This window comes from Ischnura elegans, chromosome 3, assembly GCF_921293095.1.
Source record: "Ischnura elegans chromosome 3, ioIscEleg1.1, whole genome shotgun sequence".
Classification (NCBI taxonomy): domain Eukaryota; kingdom Metazoa; phylum Arthropoda; class Insecta; order Odonata; family Coenagrionidae; genus Ischnura; species Ischnura elegans.
Genome location: NC_060248.1, coordinates 75,972,970 through 75,993,487, shown reverse-complemented (window position 1 = coordinate 75,993,487; position 20,518 = coordinate 75,972,970). Strand labels below are relative to the sequence as shown.

The 20,518-nt window shown below is 38.6% G+C and overlaps 1 protein-coding gene across 1 annotated transcript; it reads right to left on the bottom strand.

The window, feature by feature from the left end:
- Positions 1–379: 379 nt before the first annotated feature.
- LOC124156034 (ubiquitin-conjugating enzyme E2 C) lies at positions 380–11,568 on the bottom strand. Its single transcript, XM_046530328.1, has 6 exons — positions 11,390–11,568; positions 11,036–11,063; positions 10,846–10,932; positions 10,489–10,693; positions 9,124–9,250; positions 380–811 (listed from the first exon to the last, which is right to left on the bottom strand). The coding sequence occupies exons 1-5, from the start codon at positions 11,491–11,493 to the stop codon at positions 9,138–9,140; spliced, it is 537 nt and encodes a 178-aa protein (XP_046386284.1). The 5' UTR covers positions 11,494–11,568; the 3' UTR covers positions 380–811; positions 9,124–9,137.
- Between the last annotated feature and the right edge of the window lie 8,950 nt (positions 11,569–20,518).

Sequence of the window (20,518 nt, the reverse complement as noted above, 5' to 3'; positions counted from 1 at the left end):
TAAATTAGGGATAAGATACTCTAGAATTTTCCCTTAAAACTTCAGTAGGGATTAATTTAGAGGGATAAAGCCCCGAACTCGCAGTTAGGCTTATTTCAATTGTGTGAGACCACATGGTTATGATATGATCATCTCACTCTATGGCAATTTTAGTTTAAAAGTAAAAATAGTTGCTCATAAAAACCATAATTGGTGTTAGTTTCATTATTAGAAACACTTTCTGTCACAAGCAATTCACGATAATTTGATAAGTACATATAAATAATAAAATATTAAACACCCCATAAGAGGATTAAATTAACATGGGAAAATTTTTCCAAGACTTTCCTATTCATGTTGTATACTAAGGAAGCCTGCACCCAAAATTAAACGCAGCTCAAAAGAGTTAAGAATTCATTTAATTGAAATTAAAAGTTTATACACTTGGAAAGAACATGTCCTTGTCGTCAATTAAGACATAATAAATAAACACCTTGATTGTTGTACAATAAAATTTACAAAATATCTTCTAATAAATTTAAAGTTACTCATCATCATGTCATAAATATCATTCAAGAAATGCATTAAGTAGGGTATTCACAGAAGAAAATGCAGGTCTGACACATTAGGCATTTGATATGAGGTAATAAAAATAACAAATGCATAATTATTCAAAAATAATACAGTGACCACCCTGGACTCAAACCTTGCTCTGCTCCATGTTTGAGAATCGAGGCAATTTAAAGAGATGTTGAGCCACAATCAGCAACATGGGTATTCCTCTCGCCAGGATTCTTGTTGACCTAAGCCAAATTAAAACATCTGGTAATACCTGAAAAAGTGACAAAACTTAAATGAGAAACAACAAAACTAAATGTAAATGAATGCAATGGATCACTGCATATATTTAAATAAATTTCATCGCTCTTTCAAAATTATTAAGAAGAAATATGAACAGATATTTTGCTTAGTACAGCACCAAAGTTAATCTCAAAATCTTGTGGCATGAGGTCACACTATGAATGAATCAAATACCTTACCATGATGTCATCAAAAGATATTATGTATTTTGGGTTGAGGATGACTCTCATCTTGAATACCTCATTTCAGTATGAATTCCATCTAGCCTTACACTACTGATTACAAAAACAAAGAGCATGGGATCATTCAGGGCGAGTGAGTGCTGAGAGCACTACCACAACAACATCACACTAAAACAGCAGACCGCAACATAAGAGGTCAGTGTGAGTTCTCAGTCATCTCTCAGAGGGGTAATTTCGGCCGCTACTTGCCTGAGCACTCGTCCCTGATTGGCAGGAGCTTAAATGTTAGCTCAAGGTGGCCAAAGGTGTGTAGCTATATGATTAAAAACCCATAATGTAGCACTTGCTTAACTTTTTCCACACAGCAAGGCTGAGAATATGCAGTGAAGCAGTCCGCTCCCATAGGGCTCTGATTGCTCACTCCCCCTGAATGTGCCCTATGTATCTAATTCTAGCTTCATACACAGCAATATCAGTTCTGTATTTCTCTGAATATATACCTAGTCCCCTTCCCTTAATTTTGAGGCTTCACCTTCGGGAAAATTTTAAGATTTTGAGATTAAATAAATTCCTGCCTTTACTTTTACTATTTTTGGAAAAAAAGGGGGGGACTATGTTCAGATAAATATGTGTATATATAGGTATAAAGAACCCTTGAAGGAATCACTAATTTCGAGCAGTGAGAATGTGTATTTTGTAAAATTAAAAATTCCTAACCTCAGGATAGTATATTTATTTAAATAAATGAGAGCTATTTAAAAAAAATGAACATTACCCCTGCAAATAATTGGCTAATTTTTTAAAGAAAATATCCCATAAAAATATCTCAAATAGCATTCCTTGAATGATTTTTCATTTCCACAAGGTGTGGTGCAAAATACTAATGACATGTATACTCCAATACCAATGTGTGGTTTTCATGGTTTTAATTACATATTTTGGGAACTGCAATCAAATGTTCATCTTTATTTATCAAGATTTCAAATACCTATTCTGGTCAAAATGTCTACATTGAAAAAAAAGATAAATGTTAAACTGCTATGGAGAAAAAGCATATGTACTTTCAATACATGTCTCAATACAGTATGCAAAGGCTGATTTAGGGATAAATTCATGAATAACAGCATTTGATGGGATGGGATTTCACATTGTTAGTAGAATATATATCTTAATCGACAACACTTAAAGGACAAAAGAAAAGAATTTCACAGCATAAAATGCAAAGATTCAAGAGGAATAAGTTACACTAAAATATTGTTGCATCTTAGAATGGAGGTCGCAAGCATAGAAAGGCTATTAACCAGGAGGGAGAAAAGTATTGATAATTACATACTTTGCATATGATGGGAAAAGAATGAGTTACAAAGATGACCATGGTATACTTGCCAGTAGACCATGGTTAAATACCAACATAGTTTTATTAGGTGTGCAAGCATTACAAGCTAAAACACTTGGAGGATGGAAGCTTGCTCAGCATTAGAGGTCGTAGGGGTCAAATTTGCCCACTGTGCTGTTCAATTCATGATGGATGCCCCAGATAATTGTATGGGTAAATATTTTTAGTGAAATCGCTCTACACCTCCGATATAAGGGAAAATTTGTCTATAGACAGTCTACTTGGCCCTTTACTTTCATGTGAAATCTAAGAAAATACAAAAATACTTCCCTTAAAGTTGTGTCTTTGCGTAAGGGCAAGCCTCACTTCACTGACCACAATGATTTTAGAGGAAGAGATTTGGCCCTGAGGACTCCTAAAGTAGAAAATTCCCAAAAAAGCATCCAGTTCTTTTAATGTCACAGACCAATTTATCTCCAAGTTTCATTCGAGTTTCTGTTTCAGTACAATTCTTAATTATCCTGAGAATTTGTTCATCAATAATAAGCCTCTAGGTGCTCAAGCAGGTTTCATTTATGTAATGCCAGGTGTGTGCTGTGGGTCCTGCCCTATCCACAAGCACATTTTGGCGGGCAAGCCTCCTGGAAAGTCCATTAATTTGGGTGCACTACTCTCCACTCATGACTGTCTATGGGATAAATAAAGGAGCCTAGTTCATATTTTTTTCCGCCTAGTTACCTCTTGGGAGACACATTTGAGAATCTGTAGCATCTAAAGCTGTTGCAATTTCATAACCTCATCGACTCCCACAACTCTTCAGATGTCCTCATAAGCTTGTTACTCTGCAAATGCCTTAGCAATGATTTACCCAGTTGAATCGGAAAGCAGCACTACATGACCATGACCTGATGGTAGCTCCATCCATTCACGAGATACACTTTCAACATTCCCCAAGAATTACTGAGTATGAATTGCACCAAATGGACCTGCTAATTAGTATATGTACTATCATTTACAGTCACAGCACAACGAAAATTTGCCACATTGATGCACTTGGGAGGGCAGGCAATCCAGAAACTCTATTATAATTTGCTTGAAGACAGGCTCCTCCCAACGAGAAATGTGGAGCATATGATGATTACCAACATGGCATTACTATCCTGAATGAATACTTTCTTCCATTAAAAAAATATTACCTATAAATGTCAATCTTTTAGAACTTTGTCCCACTAGAGGCGAAACAGTTGTTGACTTTCTTTTATGCTTTCATGAACAAGAAACTGAGTTCCTTTGGTGCATTCAAAGATGAAACTATAAGAGATCATTCAATAAGTATGTGTCAATGACCCGCATTCAAAAGAGATATAGGTATACAGGAAGACACTACAGTAGACTCCCGATTATCCGGGCTAATGATGGGGAGGGACGGCACGAATAATCGGAAAACACGGATAACCCAAACATCAAATCCAATGTCTTTTAATGATCATAATTTACGTAAAACAAACAATATATTATTATTTATGCCATTATTTTGCTTTATTAGCGTGCTTCCCGGACTCAATGAGAGCTTTCTTCGCCAGTTCGCGATCTTTTTAGCGGCAATAACATGGTTGTACTCGTATTATTAATGCTCCATGTAAGGCCTGGTTTCGAAAACCACACTATCGTAGCTGTGTGATCGCGGATACAGAAAAGTGATTTGCACAAACGCTTCAAAACAACTGCTCAACGTCGGAAACTACATCGTCAGGCACCACGCCACGCAGTCGCGTCTCGCACAAGTTGCCCGGGTTGCAACTGCTGCCGGACGTGTATCCGTGATCACGGAGTGCGTTCGCGCACTGCTAGGCTTGGAAAACACGAACTCGGTGATCCCTTGAATGCAGCTAGTGCGCGATCGCTTCCGTTTTACGAACGGGATTCTGACGGAAATGATAAGCCTGGTGTATCCTAGCATTAATGCAGTAATTCCGATAATTTTGGGTCCAATTTTATTTTTTTATAAGATCGCGGGAAAAATTGAGCGAGAGTTAAAATCATGCACGGATAATCCGCAACCCGGATAAACCGCAGCCGGATAATCGGGAGTCTGCTGTACTTTGAAACACTACAATATCTTTAACCCTTTTACTGCCAGCCCATTTCAAGTGGGATGTACGAAGACTGCCAAGGCTATTTTCCAGAAGAAGCAGCATTTCAGATTTAAAAATTTTTCAACAACTTAATTTTATTTAATATGTCTAGATTTCCCAATTCTTAAGACATATTTACATCTTATCACCATGGATAGATTATGGGGGTTTACATAAATTACAGCCATTGAAAAGGTCACAGTCACAAAAAAAAGTGAAATAATTCGAGACGATAAATCTGCCCCTGGCAGTTTTCGCTCAATCAGTGAGGGCCGATATATCGGCCCGTTGGCAGTAAAAGGGTTAAGACAGACTGCAGAGATGGCATGTCTTCATAAAAAGCTTTCACAGCAATCAGGTATTGAAGTTGCATTGAATCTTTGAAAAATTACAGTTTAAAGATCGACAAAAGAGTTACCAATCAAAGCAACGCTCTTCGAGAGACTGCTGGCATTAGGGCCATTACATTAAAATAGGTAACTTTTGGAAAAAAAAATATTTTTTTTTTACATTCCTACATCTACATAAAACCCCGCAAGCCGCCTAAAAGGCCTGTGGCAGGGGTTGTTAGGTCACCAGCCATTTACAACTGAAAAAAAAAGTACTCTAACAAGGTTGGGACTAGCGTTTATTAAAGTCCTTTATGGTTCGGGGGAAAAACGTATGTATTCCCATAACTATCCGTTCAGCAAAACATCTCTCGTAATTTATCGCGTCTATCGGACCTGGAAATGTAGTGTGGCTCTAATATTATGTTCACTGCGTCGCTCTTAAAGATATCATTTAACCTATTATATCATGATTGTCTTCTTATAAGGCTATATTATGAGTATTTACTAAGAATTTATGTCAAATATGTTTAAATATGTAGGTAACCTAGGTTCAAAGCCGTCTCTTCATCAGGTGTTCAAAAATTACCATTTCATAGGTTGTGTTACCATATCAATGCTTTAGTAAATGCTATTTTTATTTGTCTTGGTAATTATAATATCAAAATATAGCACCATTTAAGAATTTCTATCACAAAGGTATATTAATTTTGCTATAATATAAAGGTAAAACACAGTGTTTAAAAATACTATGTTTCTTTGTCCCGTACATAACATAAAATAGATAAATTTCTTTTTTCACCAAGTTTCCTGACAGACAGCTACTCTAGTTACAATTTTCTAAACAGGATGTGTCAAACTAAATGATTATTATGTTGTAAAAAAGTAATTGAATTTAAACATATCCTAATGTACAATTTCTTTCTGTTCCATACGTAATGTTATGTACGAGACATTACACAAAATAATGTGCAATGCACATTAAAATGAATTCATTATGTGATATCATTACTAAATGTTGATAATATTTAACTCTAAAACAGAAAATGAAGCCATATTTACATATAGGCCAGAAGAGTCTAGGTCTATGGTAATTAAAACCTAAAATTTTGCTCTGGGCACTCAACATTGGGGAGTTTGGCATCAGTTGGTATAAGGGCCAGGTATCATGTATATATCATAAAATTACAAAGTGGCAGAGGAGTAGATGTTGTGGTTGAAAGTATGGATTGTAGTAAACAGAAGAACAAGTGAAATTTTAGGTGCATAGAGGGAGGGTAGAGAGGGTTAGATAAAGTACAGTGAATGAAATGGTAAAACATGATTGTTTAACTCCTATGTTTCATTTGATTTTGTCACCTCAATAATCTCTAGTTCTTCAAGACAAGAAGTAGGAACTTAAGTTTCTTTTGTCTCAGTGTGTGGTAGACCTCAGTTGTGAAATCACTGGGATAGTTGTTCTTGATTAGATGTTTGTTGTTACTAGAATCTACAGTCGCCTTTAGCCAGCACACTATACATGTTTCAGTGCACGAGCTATTATAGCAAGTTATTTTTGTGACTGATTACTTCAAGGGGATCAAGGTCAGAAAATAATCAATGTGGACTACACGAAGTATTTTTATTTTAAGTAAGTTTACATAAGCACCACAGAGTAATGCCTGAAACTTTTAAGATTAGAAATTTAATGCTTTTTCAGAATTTAAATGGTGGTGGAAAAACCTAAGTCAACTGTTGCTGCTAGAGTAAAGAAAATGTGTGGTAGTCTCAAAGCAAATGATCATGACGGGTTCTTAAAAAAAGTAAGGAAGAGGATAAATTATTTACGAAAAAAAGCAGAGAGAAACTGACAAAGAAAAAAGTATGAAAGGGACAAACTGACAGTGAAGAGCAGGCAAACTTAAGCTAAAAAATCCAGCTCACAATAGTTCTTCTGAATGCAATTCTGGAGAACTGACTGAATGTCAAGAGACTAGTGAGGATGACAATGATGCTCTATTCAATCTACCAAGGATTTTGCAGCAGTCGCTTCAGATGTTTGTATGTTCAAGGTATATTATGCTGGAGTAGATTAAATGAATGATACCATCATCAAAGTAAAGCCTTGGGACAAAGTTCAAGCAGGACCAGATATCCTTAGCCTTCACGGGATATGCAACAAGAAAGGTTTTCAGGACAGAAACATGAAACATGTTCAAGATATCAACTTGAATTTAGACCTATTCGTTGAAGTAAAGACAGAATTTAGAGGTCAGTGGGTTCTAGTGCAATATACCGTATATCTTCGAATGTAGTCCCCCCTTTTTTTTCCAAAAATGGCCGAGGAAAAGTAAGGGGGGGGGGGGGACTATAATAGAGTGTAATCCAGTTTAGCATACTAGAGGTGACCATCAAGTTATAAATAACGGCATATTGGCTAATGTTCTCGTAGTCTTTCTATTTGAGTATATTTATGAGGATTATAATCGGAGATATGAGTAAATACTGCCACATTTTACCGGAAATTAAGACAATTTTTACCACAAATGTTGTAAAGATACGATTCTTCTGATTCAAATAGCATACAGAATATGCGTTTTCACGGAATCCAACGGGTAGCCGTTAATTTTTCTTGGAAAAGTATTGCTAGAATAATTCAATCGGCACTGATCACTTATAATGACGCAAAACAATAAATAATTAAAATCAAAACTAAACACACACTATCATTACATTAATCGAACACTAGAATTGAATCAATAGAATATGTACCCGTCGCTCTTTTAAGAGTTACACGATTTAAATCATTGCGAAAAATAAACAAAGTGAACCTTTCATGACGATTAAGCAATCCATTGCGTCCGTAGATACTATACGTCCATGTACCCGTGCAGTTCGTGTTTACAACCACTGCCTTTACCGCCTCCACAGAACAAGAATGCGCAATAGTTGATGCATTTGTTTCTGAAAAGGCGCAATAATCGACGGCTTTAAACCAGAAGCGCCGGCATTACTGCATTTCCAGCGACTCAGCATCGAAAGTGTGATCAATTTATTGAGGAATATCTTCAATTTGCCAGGATAAGTAGGATCGATAAATTACGTCACATAATGTTTCGCAATTATTTCAGCGATGTTTTCTTTATTAAAAATAATTTTACGTTCAACAGTGAGGTGATGGATCAAGTAGAAAGACGAGGATCAATCCTGCGGCAGATAAGAAGCCATCAAAGACGGAGTTTCGATGCCAATTTCAAAATAGCCGTTGCAGAATACGCCGTAAATCATAGTATTCATATGGCGGCTGAAAACTTTGGTGTGGAAAGAAAGTCGGTGCGACTTTGGAAAGAGCAGTTACCTCGCTTGCAAAGCACTAATACATCGCGGAAGTCATTTCGGGGGTCTCGGCAGATTCAAAGAATTAGAGGAAAATGTCGTCGGATTTGTGCGCAAATACAAAGCAGAAGATCTTTGTGTAGTAAGACCTGTTGTTCAATCAATAAGGAGAATTCCATGTAAATTAAGATTGCCTGTATTAAATCCTTCAAGAGTTGGAGATTCTAGGAATTACTGAAAACATTAAGGGTTATTCACCCTGATTATCTCTGGCTCATCTAGTGCTAGCATAATTGATTTGTTGTGATTCATTCTCATACTTTAGAAATTTGTTTGCTTTGAGTATACACTGCAAGGTATTCTTACCTTGTTTTTTTTTATGTAACCTTAATTTTAATAAGGGAAGGTGATTTAGTATCCTGAAATACGAGACTTTTGAAAGTTGCATCGAAAACATTAGTCACGGTATGTTTGTGTATCAAAGTAAATCACAGTCCAGAGTAAAAGTTTTTCTTTGTTAAGTTCAAGTACCACCATAGACTCCAGTAAATGAAAAACTGCAGATTCCCTGGATCTCATTTGGTTTTGCAAAAACTATGTGACAGATGTGATAGAAACTTTACCGAATCATGTACACTTGAAAGGAAGAAACTTTAATTTTATAATTAAAATCTGATATGGTGGGTGTCATGGCCTGGATGAAATAACCCCACTGGTTGTGTTTTAATAATCATAAAAAAGATCCAAAAGTATAGCTGAGCACCACAAAACAAGTGATAAGCGTGAAAGATAATAGAGGGCATTACATTTCTACAAAACTATGGCTACTTATCAACTACACATCATTCAAATTTTTACAATTTGACCAACTTCTCATCAGTTACCATTCCACGGAGAATACCATTTTCCGCAGCCAAGTCCTAAAAACAAAATGGAGATGTTACCGAAAAAGTGAAGATGAGTGAAAAGAAGACCATTTCTCTTACCATTCAGTAGCTTCCTAATTGGATTTTCTTTCTTGATGATAAGTCTCCAAGAGATGATCTTTGAAGAGTGCTTGATTGCTCCACATTTCAGCAGCAGTGGAATTCAGGGGACTATCATTGTTAGGCTCTGAAATTTGATTGTTCCCATTAGACCAATGCTACGTATATATTGCCAAGTACACCCCATAGACTTAAGACTAAACTACACAGTTTAACGCTCATACTGTGACTGTGTATATAGCACCATCATCCTTCAACTGAAAATGTCTTAAAGCAAGTTGAGATCTTTTACAACTTCGATTTGCCTTTAAAAATGGTTCGAGCATCAGTAATTACCCACCATGTAATCACACCATAATATGCTCAAATGGCAAACCTTAACACATAGTTCCACATGCAAAACTACAACAGAGTATAATAAGTGGGATAACCATCAAACTAATGCGCTACGTCCAAAATGGTCATAATAATGACACTAAGAAGGATGAAAATGTGTCACCATAATCCAATCTCCAGTGGTGCACAAACTGAACCAAACAGAATTTTATATGCTAAATTTATGCCATTATGGGACATGATCTCATTAGATACACATTAATAAACAATAATAATAGTTTTATTGGCTATTAAACAAATTTGAATTTGCAATAGTCTTCCCCATACACATAGGAATTAAATACACAAAATACATATGGCAAAATCATTAGGATTATGCATCAATTAAGGGCAACACAATTTCACATTTGAAAAACTCATTCATGGAGTAAAAGGCTTTTTTTGATAGCCAGTCATGTATAACTTTTTTAAACTTTGACACCCTCACAACTTTAGCTTCTGGGGGCAATCTGTTAAAAAAACGAATTTTTAATTGTCAAATGAATTCCTGTTTTGGCTTAACCTGCAATAAGGGACATCTAGGGTGTCACTATTCCTTGTGTATGATTATGAAAATTGGACCTTTTTTCCAAGGAGCACAGATTATCTTTGACACTGCAAAGGCATTTATATATGTACAAGCTGTAGAGAATCGTAATCCCAAGCTTGGAGAAGACAGGCTTGCAATGATCCCTTGGGTGAGAAAATGAGACTATTCTTACTGCCTTTTTCTGCATTTTAAATAAATTATTGGTGGATGATGAATGGCCCCTAAGTTCAATACCATAATTCATATGGCAATGCAACAAAGCATAGCACATGTGAGTAAGGTACTCACATATACTATGCTTTGAGGTAAGGAAAAAAATACCTCAAAATTTACTAAACGAACTATCCCTTAAGTTTTCATTGCATAGCAATAATCCTCATAATCGAATATATAATCCCGTTCTCGCATCTAAACAACGTTTATGAAGAAAGGTCACTTACCTCCTAAGAGGGATTGAATAGACAAAAGGATTGTGCGAACATCATAGAGTGCAGACCACTTTTCCTTCAATATATCAAGGCATATGTTTCCATATATATCAACGTTTGGATGAAAACAAGGAGTAACAAATTTCACCACAGGGGCTGCATACGGATAGCTATTAGGAAAGTCCAGACTAAGCTTAAAAACCAAGCCACCATATACCTGCGAAAAAACAATGAACAAGAATTTTAATTTTCATATCACTCCTATAAATCTACAACTTCTGAACAGGTTATGAAGAATAAGTGACAATTGATGGCGATTAGATGTTTAGAACAAATAACCATATATGACTGACGTGAAACTGTACTCACTGTCCCTTCAGGTCCATGAATAGTACCTATCCATTTAAATAAATTTTCTCCTTCTGGAAACGCGGAAACACTTTTCTCTGAGCTCATCTACAAAGAAATTGACAAAAAACGTTAAATAGTGCTCTTACAAACGCAACGTAGTCAAGTTGCAAATTACACCCGATTTATTTCGATTCGTGACACAACGCACCATTAACACCATCAGCTCTTTCTGCAACCTATAATATGATCACAAAGAATAAAATGGGTTGAGTAACATTAAATCATAGAAAGGCTATCATAAATACCATTAAGAACTACTAGCAAAGAAGCACATTCGAAAACATAACGGATAAAATTGACCAACCACAAGAGCAAATCACTACCCATATTTAAAAAAATTATTTCATGAAACGTGAATAACGCAAAATTCTTACTCATCAGTCAAAAACTCAGAATCGTAGACTTAGCTGTACTAAAGTTTCGACTAACTGCTCCATCCGAAAGGAAACGGTTCGAAAACGAAGGAATATATTTACCGACAATTAAGGAAAATAATGCCCACCTTTTAGTCACTGCATGACTGTCTTTGGAAGGAGCCTGCCGTTCTTCGTTAGTTTTTACAGAAGGTGTAGAAGAAGTATGGAAAGGATTAATATTTTGAGCCATTTTTCAGCGATGCCTTTCGCTTTAGCTTTGGCAGTTACGAACCACCACAACCTGAAGAATTTTAAATGTGAAACGAGCCAATCATAAAGCTAGCTTTGTAACGACACCACGACACCTGTGTCGAAGAGAGGAGTTACTCAGGGGAGTGGCGGGGTGTGCGAATCTAACACGCCCCTTTATTTCCATTAAATTTAAATCTTTTCGTGCAGAAATGACTATGCGGAACTTGAATTCAAACAAATCAATAAATATCTTGCGGATATATAATAAACTCAAAATTAACTTGTATTGATATTTTGCCCGCTAACTCGGCCAACTGAACTAAAACTTATAATTATTCAAAGAGTGAATGGTGTAATCAGTTCTTCACAAAATATTGAACTCATCACTACTGGTGTCGTACAATCCAACCCTAATAAAATTTAAAACAATTTAATAATTATTTTATAAAGATTCCCGGTAAAATTGCCCCCTCAATAAGAAGCAGACTCCTACTCATGAATTTAACAATCAACAACAAAGAGTAGGTACTCCTTTCCAATATTTAAGTTCTGTTACCGGCGATGAAATCATCAACATAGGCCTCAAACTAGGAAACAAGTATTGCTCAGGGAGTGATGATATCCCTGGCAAAGTAATCAAGTTTTCTCTCCCTCAATATACCAAGCTATATTAGCATACATGTATAGGTATACCCAGGGCTGGACAGTATTTCAAACTAATGTATTTTCAAATACATTTTTTATTTGTATTTGGTATTTCAAATACATGACCTGAATGTATTTTTCATGCCAAATACAGATTTTTGGTATTTTCCCATTTAAAAATTATAAAATACCTCTAAGTAGCTCTGATAATCTCTCTGTAACATAATAAGTAACTGAACGAATGAACCTTTCATTCGTTCAGTTACTCATATAATTACAGTATACCACAGCTGAATTTTCATTGGAAGGTTCCAGTGGGCTACTTCCCCTGGTAAAAATAAAGAGTTTTCGAAGTGTCCGGAATGCATCCCTGACAAAAATAAACTCCACCATGGTGGGTACAGGAAGGGTACAGGAAGGGTGGCATCCTTCATGGTGGGTAGTTACCCTTGCAGAACCCACGCCCTACCCACCATTAAGGGTAAGGGAAGGAGAGAAAAATCCTTCGTGTACCCTTCCTTGGAACTCCTTCCCTTATCATCCGTGTACCCTTCCTCTACCCACCATTAAGGGTGAGGGAAGGAGAGAAAAATCCTTCGTGTACCCTTCCTTGGAACTCCTTCCCTAACCATCCGTGCACCCTTCCTCTACCCACCATTAATGGTAAGGGAAGGAGAGAAAAATCCTTCGTGTCCCCTTCCTTGGAACTCCTTCCCTTACCATCCGTGTACCCTTCCTCTACCCACCATTAAGGGTAAGGGAAGGAGAGAAAAATCCTTCGTGGACCCTTCCTTGGGACTTAGCATTTATAACTGAAGAAAACATATCCTGAAAGACTCTCCTTAGCCACTTTCACCTGCTAAAGAGTATTGAGTTCCGTACAAGAACGTAAGAAGTCTTTGAAAGCAAATATAGACGGGCTACACAACTAATCTTTAAAATTTCCTTAAGGAAAACAATAATATACATATTCAGTGGCGTATCCAGGGGTGGGGTCCGGAGGGTTCGGACCCTCCGCCCCCCCGAAGTATAAAAACACAATCATTTTCCTTCATAATAGAAATCAAAATATTAAAAAATAATGAATTTAAAAAATATTTCTTTGACTATTGAAGTTTTTTCGATTATGAAAAGTGTTTGAATAAGTTGAATTCCAATACTTACTATCCTGTTTTTCAAAACTTTTCCCACCTGGTTTTGGACCCCCCCCAAACGAAATTCCTGACTACGCCACTGTACACAATAGTTTCTGTAATTGTGTGAAAAAAGCTCATTTAGAAGTTCTTCCATTCACGTTTTAGGATGTAACCTATTTGTGTGGCTGACAATGAGACATCGCTAGAGAGATGTTCAGTATTAGAATGCCGATCTTATTTTCTGAAACGAAATAGGTGTGGTAGAAAAAAGTCACAGCTTTCTTCCACATAGGCCCGGGTGCGATTCTCATCTTAAGATTTTGTAGTATAAGTTCCGTTGAGAAACTATTCCTGACAAGTACCTCGATAGCCGAGGTTGTTAAGTCTCTAGTTCGAGATGTTGTAATAGGTAGGTCATGGGTTCAAGACCACGTGAAGGCTAATTTTTTTATGCCCTATAACTTTAGAAATCACTGTTGCAACTCATCCCCATTCGTTTAATTAAGTTTATTAGCGATTTTTTAAATTTTTATATTAATTTATGGATTTTTAGTTTTTATTTTATCCTACCCTTCCTGTACCCTTCATTGAGGCTGGCCAAACCCTTCCCGTACCCTCCAGGAAGGAGAGGGCGTACCCACCAATGTTCTAAAATACCCTTCGTGTACCCTTGCTGAAGGGTACAGGAAGGGTACACCTATCCTTCGTGTACCCTTGCTGAAGGGTACAGGAAGGGTACACTTATCCTTCCTGTACCCTTCATCGAGGCTGGCCAAACCCTTCCCGTACCCTCCAGGAAGGAGAGAGCGTACCCACCAATGTTCTAAAATACCCTTCGTGTACCCTTGCTGAAGGGTACAGGAAGGGTACACCTATCCTTCCTGTACCCTCAATGGAGGGTAAACCTCTCCTTAATGGAGGAGTTTATTTTTATCAGGGATTGCCACGAAGTGTTGGCGAAGTGTTCTGGAAGGATCAACGAAGCGTTGACGAGGAGTCGGGGAAGTGTTTTTTGGAACACTGAAGTGTTAGGATATAGGCGACTCGAAGTGTCAACGAAGTGTCCACATTCATCTAATCGGGTGGAGGTGAAGGATTGACATTTGGCGAGGAGATGTCCTGATTCAACAACTAAGGGTCCGGAAACCTTTCATGAAGTGTTGTATTCCACAGTACAAAGGACCGGCAAGGGTTGGAAAAAGGACTCGACTACCACTTAAATAATAACATTAAAAATACATGCGTGTGCATTCTTTTCAATTTATTAACATCAATCACTTCATTAATATTAACATCAATTACTTCACAAATATAAACATCAATTCATCAAACATCAATAATTTAAAAATATTTACATTTATTATCTTATGAATACAGAAGAATCCTGATTTAGACCTCCTGTTCTTCCAATTCTCCTGTGACAGGATTGAGGATATACTCCGTTACCCTGCGGAATTGCCCTGTTGATTTATCCAGGATATCGCTGATGGCAAAAGAAAGGAATGACATAATTTATTACTCCACTTACTATTTTAAAAAATTAATGCAGGTGGATGTAAAGTAATTGAATCTTTTCATAGATCTGAAGAGTACTTACTCTTGCCCATCTGCAGCCACATCCTCATCTGTTTGTTTGGTAGAAATGTTATCCCAGAAACAAAACATCATTATTTTAATCATGTTAAGTCAGAAAATATTGAAACATTACCCATTATTATTGCCCAGGATGTCAAGTTCCAATCAAAAAATTTAAAAATGATGGCAGTTTTCTGTGTGATTGTGACGAAATAGTTTTTGAAGACAAAGCTCCGTACTTTGTAACTTTTAATCTTGAGATTCAGATGAAACACCTATTTGAAGAACCCAGTGTTGGTAAATCTCTCATGAGTCACAGATTTACTCGTACTAAAGTTAATTCGAATGCACTTGAGGATATCTATGATGGAATTCAGTATAAACACCACTTGAAAGAGGGAGGTATACTGGTGAGTCCTTGCAACTTTTCATATTCTTTTAATACTGATGGTGTAAGGGCGGGTAACTCTTGCAGTAAAAATAAGACAATGTGGCCAATATTCATCACATTAAATGAGTTGCCATTTTCAGAAAGGAAAAGAAATATGTTGCTAGCAGGTCTTTATGTAGGAAGTACTCATCCTAACATGAATACTTTTCTAGAACCTTTTGTTGACCAAGCCAATAGACTGTCTACACAAGGAATAAATTGGACTGATGTAAATGGTCAAACCATAAATAGCAAAGTGATTCCTTTGTGTTGTGTTGTAGATTCACCTGCTCGTAGCAGTATGCTTCAAATGAATTCTTTTCATAGCAAGTATGGATGCACTTTCTGCTATCAGAAAACAGAGAGAGTTGGAAACAAGGGTAGGCGTTTTGGGGGAAGACAACTAGCTGATCTCCGTACTCATGCATCAACATTAATTGATATGCAAACAGCTTTCGAAAAGCGGAATGTTAGAAATAAAGCAAAGCGTAGGCATAAAGGTGTATGGCGTCCATCTGTTCTCATGAACTTGAATTATTTTGATTTAGTAAAAGGATTTGTACCTGATTACATGCATGCATTATTGCTAGGAGTTGTTCGACAACACACTGATATACTTTTAGATCCTCAGCAAAAAGAGAGATTTTGGGAAAACATGGCTGATGACATGGGGATGGAACATTTAATTGCTTTGATGGATTCTAATCTTACTTCAATAAATCCACCTCACTGTATCACAAGGCTACCACGCAGCTTGTCTGATAGAGCCTTGTGGAAAGCATCAGAATGGAGGTCTTGGTTGCTGTTTTATGCAATTGTTTGCTTCATGGGTAATCTAAAAGAAAAATACCTCACCCATTTCTCTATGTTATCTGTTGCAACAAGCATTTTGCTACAGAAGTCTGTCACTCATGAGGAACTTGAGTATGCTGACACTTTAATTGGGAAATATTGCTTCTATAATGAAGAATATTTTGGATCAGAGGCCATGAACTACTGTGTTCACCTCCTGCTTCATGTAGTAGTAGGAGTTAGAAACATGGGGCCATTGTAGCTTCTCAATTATCTACTAAATATATGACTTACATGTCTCTTGGAATATTAAGCAAAAAATTGCCTTCAAATCAGACTTCAATTGAATTTTGTGAAAATGTAACAGGGAAGCAGTTGAAGTTTTACCGTCACTTTAATGAAGGATTATTAATTGGAGATGGCTCTACTTTCACACCATCACATGAGGAAATCGATCTCCTTTTGCAAAACAACCTTTCAAGAGAAAACATTAAGACTTTTGAAAAGTGCATTGTGAACCATAACCGCTGTAGTACAGCAATCTACTCAGCTGGTAAAAGGAATAATGATTCTGTTGTATGTACTGCTGATGGAAAAATGTATTCTATTTTACGTTTTATTCTTTGTGATTCCAAACAACCATTAATTGTGGCTCAAGAAATATCTGTTGAACATACAAATGTTTTATCAAACAACCATATCGTAGTAGTAGTAGGTTTGGGGTTAAGGGTGCGTCGACAGCTAAGGTCATTAGCACCACGCGCAATCAAATTGCGACATAAGCATATACTATAATTTCAGTTTGGTGCGGCACTGTTGACAATATTGATGTAAACTTCGAGCCTATCAAATCGAATTCACAAGACCAGTTTTCTTAACGAATTCTATGACGCGGCATAGGCGGCCAGGGTCATCGCCCAGAATAAATTCTAGGTTGCCCCTGACGCCTGTCCGGCTTCGCGTAATATGATGCTCATCACACTCCGTCAAGAGGTGTCTCACAGTCAGGGGACAGTCACAATAGCCACATCGAGGTGGGATCTTGTCTTGGGTGAAGAGATAGGAATGTGTCAGGGCGCAATGACCGATTCTCAGTCTAGTAATAATGACCTCCTCCCTACGATTCCTCCCAACAGAAGAGGGCCACATTGACGTAACCGGTTTGATAATTCTCAGTTTGTTATTCGTTAGGTTCGTCCATACCTCACTCCACTGCCGTAGAACTATTCCGCGCATGGCCATCTGCAGGTCTTGATAGGTTACAGTAGTCGAAGCCTGCGCCGGCAGCGTGAGCGCCGCCTTTGCAGCTGCATCTGCTTTTTCGTTTCCTGTTATTCCCATGTGCCCGGGAACCCATAGGAACGACACTTGGCGTCCACGTTTACAGATATAATATAGAGCGATTTGGATATCTTGCACAATAGGGTGCGTCGGGAAAATAGCGGCGATAGATTGCAGCGAGCTCTTTGAGTCGGTGCATACTATGGTGGAAGGGTTGCAATCGTCGGCGACCATCCCCAACGCCATCTTAATGGCGATAAGCTCCGCTGTGTATATGCTACACAACGGGCTGAGTCTCGTCTGCTTGATGCCGTGGTATGCCGAGGACACTGCGCAGGCACAGGCGGCTTCCGACTTGGATCCGTCTGTATACATGAGTCGACTGCCCTTATGGCGACTGACGAATTCATTAAAATGACGCTGATACTCTGAGGCAGTGGAGTATTCTTTCTGGAGTCCTTTAAAAGCATCATAAATTTTGGGATGTGGAATTATCCATGGCGGGATATCGGGGTAAACGATTGGAGCTACATCCGGGAGTTGAATTCCGGATGCTTCGATGAACTCTTTCAATCGTACACATAGTGGCTTAGTGGCTCTCGTTCTTATAATAAAAATTCTTAAAAACTTTGGATTAAAAACAATGTTAAAACACGGGTGACCTCTTGAGGCTAAGATTTTCGCCGCGTAGTTTAACATCAGGATGTTCCTTCGGCTCTGCAAAGGCGGCTCTCCAGCGTCTGCATAAATGCTGAGCACCGGGCTGGTGCGGAAGGCACCAGTTGAGAGCCGCAACCCTGTGTTGTGCAGCGTCGTCAAGGTTCTTAAAATTGACTCGCGGCCAGACGAGTAAATAAAACTCCCATAGTCCAGCTTGGATCGAACAAGTGCGCGATATAGTAAAAGCATGATGCTGCGGTCGGCGCCCCATGAAGAGTGGGTTAAAAACTTTAAAATATTTAGGGTCCTAAGACAATTATTTCTTAAAAACTGAATATGTTCCCGCCAATTTAATCGGTGGTCTAGGGTCATACCTAGGAACCGAGCCGACTCCACGTACGGAAGGGGTCTGCCATCCAGTTTTAAAACTGGAGGGGCAAAGTAACCTCTCTTCCGGTGAAAATGCACGCATTTGGTCTTTTCCGCTGAAAATTTAAAACCATTTTTCCGTGACCAGTTGCCTAGGTTATTTAAAGCTAACTGTAGTTGTCTGGCTACCGATACAAGTTTGGACGACCGGCAAAAGATTGCCAGGTCATCCACGAACAGCGAGCTCATCGTTGGGGCTTTGACACAATCCGCCACGTCATTTACGGCTATCGCGAAAAGTGTCACGCTCAATACGGAGCCCTGTGGTACCCCATTTTCCAGGGAATAAGATTGCGATAAGTCTCGGCCTATTCTGACCTTAAAAGTGCGGTTCTTTAAAAAATTTTCAATGAATATTGGCAGATGGCCTCTAAATCCCCATTTGTGGAGCGTCAAGAGTATTTTCCGGCGCCAGACCCGGTCGTAAGCCTTCTCTAGATCAAAGAAAATACCAACAACGTGCTGACGAAGGACAAAGGCCTCCTGGATGTAGTTCTCTGTCCTGACAAGGTGGTCAACTGTCGATCGGCCGCGTCGGAAGCCACATTGGACAGTGGAAAGAAGGTTTCGACGCTCCAGCCACCAAACAAGTCGTCGGTTCACCATTCTTTCCATTACCTTACACAGACAGCTGGTGAGGGATATTGGACGATAGTTGTTCGGATCAGATTTATCCTTGCCCTGTTTTAAAATTGGAATAACTATAGATTTGCGCCAGGACGGTGGGAAGCTTCTCTCTGCCCAAAGTTGATTGAAACATAAAAGAACTTCCAATAAAGCTCTCTCTGGAAGATTCCGGAGAAAGGCATTATGGATCTCATCCATCCCCGGAGACGTGTCGCGGGAAGCTGCGATTGCTGATTTTAGTTCCCAAAGGGGAAATGGGACATTGTAGTCCGCCAGTGTCCCCCTATCAGCGAAAGAAAGTGTGTGCAATTCGCAGCGTCTCTTCAAGGATAGGAAGGAGTCCTCATAATTGGAGTTGCCGCTTATGTTAGCTAACAGCCGTCCGAATATCTCGCTGATGGCGGCCGATGAGGTTACGATGTTGTCATTGTTTTTAATGTATGTGACTCCATGCTGACGGTGGTCACCACAGATACTCCTCACCTTTTTCCACACCTGCGACACTGGTGTCCGGCAGTTTATCCCGGATACAAATGACATCCAGGAGTCTTTCTTCGCCTCTTTGACCACCTTTCGGGCTTTGGCTCGGAGACGGCGAAAGGAAGCCAAATTTATGGCTGTTGGGTATTTATTAAAAATTCTTAGCGCTCTCTTGCGTGCCTGAATAGCCTTGGCGCAATCGTCGTTCCACCATGGAACGGAAGGCTTCATACGGGCGTGTCCTGGCCTTGGCACACTACTATTTGCACATTCGCCGATACTGTTTGTCAAAAATTCAATATTCTGGATACCACAGCGGCCTTCGTTAAATGTAAAATTGAATGATTCTTTAAAAAGAGCCCAGTCGGCTCTCCGGATACTCCAATTGCTAGGACGTAAAATATTGGGGTTAAAATATTCCTCTCTATTAATAGTAATGGGGAAGTGATCACTCCCACATAGATCGTCGTGAACATTCATTTGGAATTTGTCCATTAATGTGCTCGAAGTAAAACAAAGGTCAATAGTCGAATAATTGCCGTTAAAACTATTGAACCTAGTTTTCTTTCCGTAGTTTAATAAAACCAGGTTAGAGACTGTTAAAAACTGCGATAAAATGCGTCCTCTCTGATTGCACTGTGCCCTGGAGCTACCCCATAGTGTATCATGGGCATTAAAATCACCTACTATAATAAAGGGTTTTGACAGTTGGCAGATAAGGGAGTCTAAATAAAAAAGGGTCACCGGTGCCCCCTCTGGAAGGTATACGTTACATAGAGTCACCGACTGGGGGCCGTGCAGCGTTACCGCTACCGCCTGAAAAGGCGTGTTAAGCGCCACCCGGGAGACATGAAGGGTCTCCCTAGTGGCGATCATAACACCACCGTGTGCCCGTTGGCCACTCATGTCGTCATATCTAAAAACGTTAAAACCACTTAAAATACCCTTGTCCGTTGCTTTAAAATGTG